The following is a 6,006-nucleotide window of genomic DNA, read 5'->3' as shown; positions in this document are numbered from 1 at the left end:
GACATTTTACCAAACAGCAGATTGACAACAATGACATTTTATCAAACAGAAGCCTTGACTATGATGATATTTTACCAAACAGGAGACTGACATAATGACACATTTTACCAAACAAAAGACTGACAACACTGGTGTATTTTACTAAACAGAAGACTAAGAACAATGACATATTTTACAAACAGAATACTGGCAACAGTCAGAAGACTGACAACAATGACTTATTTTACAAACAATACTGGCAACAGTCAGAAGACTGACAACAATGACATATTTTACAAACAGAATACTGGCAACAGTCAGAAGACTGACAACAATGACATATTTTACCAAATAGAATATTGACAACAGTGACATTTTACCAAATAAAAGACTGACAACAGTAACATTTTATCAAACAAGATTTACGACAGCAATTTTTACCAAACAAGATTTACAGCAAGGTCATTTTACCAAACAAGACTGACAAGAGTGACATATTTTACCTAACAGAAGATTTACAGCGATAGCATATTTTGCCAAATAAGATTTACAACAGTGACATATTTTACCAACCATTAAACTGACAACAGTGACATATTTTACCAAACAGAAGATTGATTTACAACAATGACATATTTTGTCAAACAAGATTTACTATACTGACAAACTTTGCCTAACATAAGATTTACAACAATGACGTATCTTGCTAAACAATGACATATTTTACCAAACAAGATTTACAACAATGGCATATTTTACCAATCGGAAGACTGTTGACAATGATATGTTTTGCCAAACCAGATATACATCAATGACATTTTACCAAACAGAAGACTGGCAACGGTGACATTTTACCAAACAAGATTTGCAGCAATGATATATTTTGCTAAACAAGATTTACAACAATGATATCTTTTGTCAAACAGAAGACTGACAGCAATGACATATTTTACCAAACAGAAGATTTACAGCAATGCCATATTTTGCTAAACAAGATTTGCAACGATATATTTTACCAAACAGGAAATTGACAACAACGGCATATATTATACCTAACAGAAGACTGATATAACAAGTTGGGGTTTGTTCACTGAATTAAGGGAGAATGAAATTGAGTCTATTAATTAAGCAAAATATATTGTACAGTACAAAGTTTAATTTTTTAAAGGTGTGACTTCAGTAAGTAGATCAAGAAATGTGTAAACACCATGCCAGGGAACTATTATAAATAACAACATTTAATTTTGTTTCAGGTGCCTTAGATGAAGATGAAAGCGAAAGCGAATCCGGAGACTTGGGGGCTTCACCTGTGGTGACCACTCCAGGAGGTGAAGTCTTGACCTCAGGAGACAGACATCAGCTGCGCCACCGTGAGCTTTTTTTATCCCGTCAAATTGAGACTCTTCCTGCCACCCATATCAGGGGCAAATGTACAGTAACTTTATTAAATGAAACAGAGTTACTACTCGGCTACCTTAATAAAGAAGTGAGTATTTCTCTGGTGTGGCTAGCACATTTTGAAACTTTTTAATCTTAATTTTCCCCTTATGGTTTAAATGTCTTGTGAGTTCTCTCAATTTTACCCAATGAAGTTCCCTTTGGCTTAAATTTCCATTTGTTTCAAATGTTTCTCTTTTTTCCCCATGATCATCAGGTCCACTTGTTGATATTTTCTCGCTTCTAAATCTCCCAGTACTACAGTATAAACTAATTGCGTCTATTCATTTTTATCGTGGTATGCCCAAACATGTTATCTTTGAAATCTATACATCACTTCCTTTTTTGCTTTTGAAACATATTTCCTTTCCCAGTGCCAGTGTCGGGTGTTTTTTACAAACATGGGTGTTACATGTGTTTTAATGATAGGTTACGAAACTCGTACATCACAGTACACAGTATTTTATTTGATAAGCTCTCTACCTAATCCAGATATTGTTAACTCATCTTTCATACATCTGAATTCTGTTCTCTCCATCTTGAATGGCACTAAAGTGACAAGAAGTTTGTGCTAAATCATAGCTACTGATTTTCAGAAATTGTGTAATCTATCTCGTTAGGTTTTAAAAGTCCCCAATTCTTAAGATTGTTTTTGGCAGATTATAAGAAAAGTTGAGCAAATAAACTTTTGATTATGGAAAACAGTAAAAATTTGTCATGGCACGGTCATAGACGAAAACCTCGACCAAAGAAAATTAAGGAAGTCCACAAGATAGGGCAGAGGAAAGGACATTCATTATAAATTTAACTTGCAAAGATTACTGTGCTCATCATATTAACTTAGCAAAAATATGATAATTTTTGCCCAACAAATTCAAGATTTAATCTGATTTATATGAAGTTTTACTCCAAAGTCTGTCCCAAACCAGCCATATTGGCATAACATCAAGGTGGACTTTGGTGATCCTCTCTTTACCTTTTTTGGGAAAGAATTTTTTAATCAGTACAGTATGATAATTTTTTAAATGTTTTTTTCTGATAAATATGAGTTTCTTGAATGAATTTTCTTCTGATAAATAGGATAGTTTGTTGGATGTTTTACTGGTAAATATGATAGTTTCTTGGACATTTCATTTCATAAAATTTCTTGATGGAATGTAGAACTCAAACATGTTCTCACTAAACGAAGGCATGTGACAAACCTAGTACCTTTATGTTTACTTTATTCTTTAATTTGTTAAGTTTGAAATGATTTAAACTGGTCACTGTTGTGAGGTGTTAGGTAGTATTTTGTGAAATATTAATAAAATTTTCTTTTTTCTTTTCAGGACAGTTTTTTTTACTCCCTAGTATATGACCCCCAACAGAAAACCCTCCTCGCCGACAAAGGAGAAATCCGAGTTGGATCGAGATATCAAGCAGATATAACGTCTTTGATGAAAGAGGGTATGTATGGATGTTTAAATCTAATAAGCGAACGTCATATTAACTTTTGTTGTTATCTTCCACATAGTACTGTATATGTTAGCATAGTCTAGTTATTCAATAAAGAAAAAAGCACAATAAATTTTAGGCAAGTATTCACTTAAATCATTATATCAGACCTTATTCTCTGCTTTGGTATCATATGATAATGGGTTTTTATCTTGAATTCATGCCTTGAAAAAGTAAATATAACAATTTCTTATTCATCGCATGTTGGTAACTCGCTTCTCTCTTGACAGCCTACTTATTCATACTTGACGGTTTATTTCTGTTTGGCTCTGCAGGTCCAAAGATATAGATCAATAAAGATTACTGTACTGCAAATTTTGATCTTCTATCATAAAAGAATGGTTTAGAATTGCTTTATTATTTGTTTCATAAGTATTGACTTGATTAAACAAAGTTCCAGAAAAAGTAAGAGTGAGTAAGCATCTTTGATATACAGTAATGAGTTGAGGGGTTCTTGATTTTTTTGTCACAAGAAATAGATTTCTATATTCAGAGAATATAACTAATGCTTTGCTAAATAGTTGTTTTTAGTATTATTTTTCTTATTACAAGAATATTGTTTTTTATTTAGAAGTATGATATAATTATTCAAGACCATTTGTAAAATAATATTCAGGCTTTGTATTACATAACTTGATACTGACTTTTGCTTATTTTCTATCAATAGGTGAGACTGATGGCAGAAATATGGAAGAATTAGAAAGTTTAGTGTGGACTCCTTCGCATGGTCTTTCGAATAGACAAATTGACCAGTTTCTTGTTATGTGCCGATCTGTAGGAACATTTGCAAGAGCGCTGGATTGTTCCTCGTCGGTAAAACAGCCTTCTTTACACATGAGTGCTGCAGCAGCTTCTAGAGATGTTACTTTGGTATGTAGAGAAATCAGTTGTACTATTCCGGTTAAGTTATCATGCATACAGTATTATTTAGTTGGTTTAAAAATGAATGGTTTACTTTTTTTATATATATAAATTGATCAAGGTGAAGGCCTGTGTTCCTTTCAATGTTGATGGTAGTGAATATGATTTGTATTACATTAAATACAGTAATTTTATATATGATTAATTATGTAAAACTTACACTGTAAGTTTGCAATATACTTAATTTGGGGGTGTTTGCTGTTTGGTTAGTACCAAAGAATTTTCAAAATAAACTGCAGAATTTGTATTCAAAGGAATTCTGTTTTATTTCAGAGGTGTGGTTAAAGGAAATGTCTTGTTTGTGGGCTGGGTGTCTATGGACTACATTCAAACAAAATTCTTTTCCTCTAGTGTTCTGTTTAGACATTTACCTTCTTAAATTCCAAACTAAATTTGTCTTAGCAACCTTCTTATTACTCTTATAAACTAATTCAACAGAGTAATTTATTCCTTAATATTATTCTTATGAAACTTTGCTCAACGTAAAAATATAGGAAACTGAAAAAAACTGCTTAAAACCTTTTAAGAGCCTTTCAAGAGCACAACTGAGCCCCGTTAAATGTTACATTATTTTGGGGTTCCTTCGAACCATCTCCCTTTTTGTTTCTCAGTTAATTTACTTCATTTAAAAACCACGAAAAAGAATATTATACGAAAATAGGTATGCTGGTGGCGTTCTCTTAGTATGTAATCTTTTTTATACATAATACATTTATCTATTACTTTTAAGTGTCACTATTTTGCATAAGTAAGTTTTTGTGTTTTTCTCAAAGGTAGGTTGACTATAAAATTTCCCTATTTTTTCATGTTTGAATGATAAAAATTGGCCAATATTAAAGAAATAACAAATTTTTGTCTCTGAAATGTTTGCCTGATGTTTGCCAGACTGGGGTGAGAGTCCTGCTCAGACTCCTTAGTGCCTTTAGTGTCTGCAACCTTACCATCCTTGTGAACTAAGTTTGGGGGTTTTGGGAGAGTCTACAGATCTTTCTGCTGAGTCATCAGCAGCCATTGCCTTGACCTTCCCTGGTCCTAGCTTGTGTGAAGAGAGGCTTGAGCGCTGATTATATGTACTGTATATATGGTTAGTCTCTAGGGCATTGTCCTGCTTGTTAGGGCAATGTCACTGTCCCTTGCTTCTGCCATTCATGAGCGGCCTTTAAACATACCTGCACAAGATTGTCTTGAAGTGCCACAAACGACATCACTCCTTTCACATCAGCTGCATAGAAAGCAGAATTAGTACAAGGGGTAAAAAGGGAGGAATAAAAGATATAGAAGTGTAATTACTACATGGCCAGTCTTAGAGGGCTGTTATTATTTCACTTATGTTAGTATCTTCACCAGTGGTAGATGATGTGACTAACCATAGTCCTAGCTGAGAGTTACAATTCAGGAAATGATTTCCTGTTACTAAAATTTTATCAGATCGGAGGAATGATAAACCTATGGGATAGGAAATTTTTAAATTCCATTGTAGATAAGATTGTTTATAAAATTGAAAATGCAATTGTTTTTTTTCAATTAGAAAATATGTTTTTCAGTTTCTAAGTATAGTATGAATAAACATTTGAATGGAGTCTTGAAAGATTTCATACAAAGTTTGATGAGTTATTCTTCTGATATTTGCAGTTTCATACAATGGATACGTTATACAAGCATTATTATAAAACTTTGATGACATTTTCTTTTTGTTTTTTGCAGTTTCATGCAATGGATACGTTACACAAGCATAATTATAAAATCAGTGATGCATTATGCTCACTAATCCCAGCATCAGGACCTGTACTGTGTCGAGATGAGATGGAAGAGTGGTCTGCATCAGAAGCTAATCTCTTTGAAGAAGCCTTGGAAAAATATGGCAAAGATTTCAATGACATCAGACAAGATTTCGTGAGTATTCTTTCGTCTTGATCTCTTCTTTTCTCTAAATGGTTTTTGCTGAACAATCCCATTACTCCCAAGTATGCAAAGCTATAGTTTGTGTTCAAGTTCCTCTAGAAAATAAGGAAAACTACCGTGTTGGAAGTAGTTTCCATACATAGGTAATTCCACAGATAATTGACATTCTCATTCTTACATCGGACATGAGACTTTATAACCAAAGTATTTTTGTATGATTTTATCAGGGTTTTGTCTCTCAAAGCTCTATAAGAAAACATTTTTTTAAACTAG

At 33.0% G+C, this 6,006-nt stretch overlaps 1 protein-coding gene across 7 annotated transcripts in view; it reads left to right on the top strand.

The window, feature by feature from the left end:
• MTA1-like (metastasis associated 1-like) overlaps window positions 1–6,006 on the top strand; it is a 182,772-nt gene that overhangs the window by 91,730 nt on the left and 85,036 nt on the right. For all 7 annotated transcript variants that reach the window (XM_068376979.1, XM_068376980.1, XM_068376978.1 and 4 more), the window contains exons 4-7: window positions 1,233–1,465; window positions 2,745–2,862; window positions 3,578–3,780; window positions 5,536–5,724. In XM_068376979.1, coding sequence (XP_068233080.1) covers window positions 1,233–1,465; window positions 2,745–2,862; window positions 3,578–3,780; window positions 5,536–5,724 — 743 coding nt within the window. The remainder of the gene's footprint in view (window positions 1–1,232; window positions 1,466–2,744; window positions 2,863–3,577; window positions 3,781–5,535; window positions 5,725–6,006) is intronic.

The sequence above is a fragment of the Palaemon carinicauda genome, chromosome 7, assembly GCF_036898095.1.
Source record: "Palaemon carinicauda isolate YSFRI2023 chromosome 7, ASM3689809v2, whole genome shotgun sequence".
NCBI classification, from domain to species: Eukaryota; Metazoa; Arthropoda; class Malacostraca; order Decapoda; family Palaemonidae; genus Palaemon; species Palaemon carinicauda.
The sequence above is the reverse complement of the archived record's forward strand: the minus strand, read 5'-3'. Positions and strand labels throughout refer to the sequence as shown.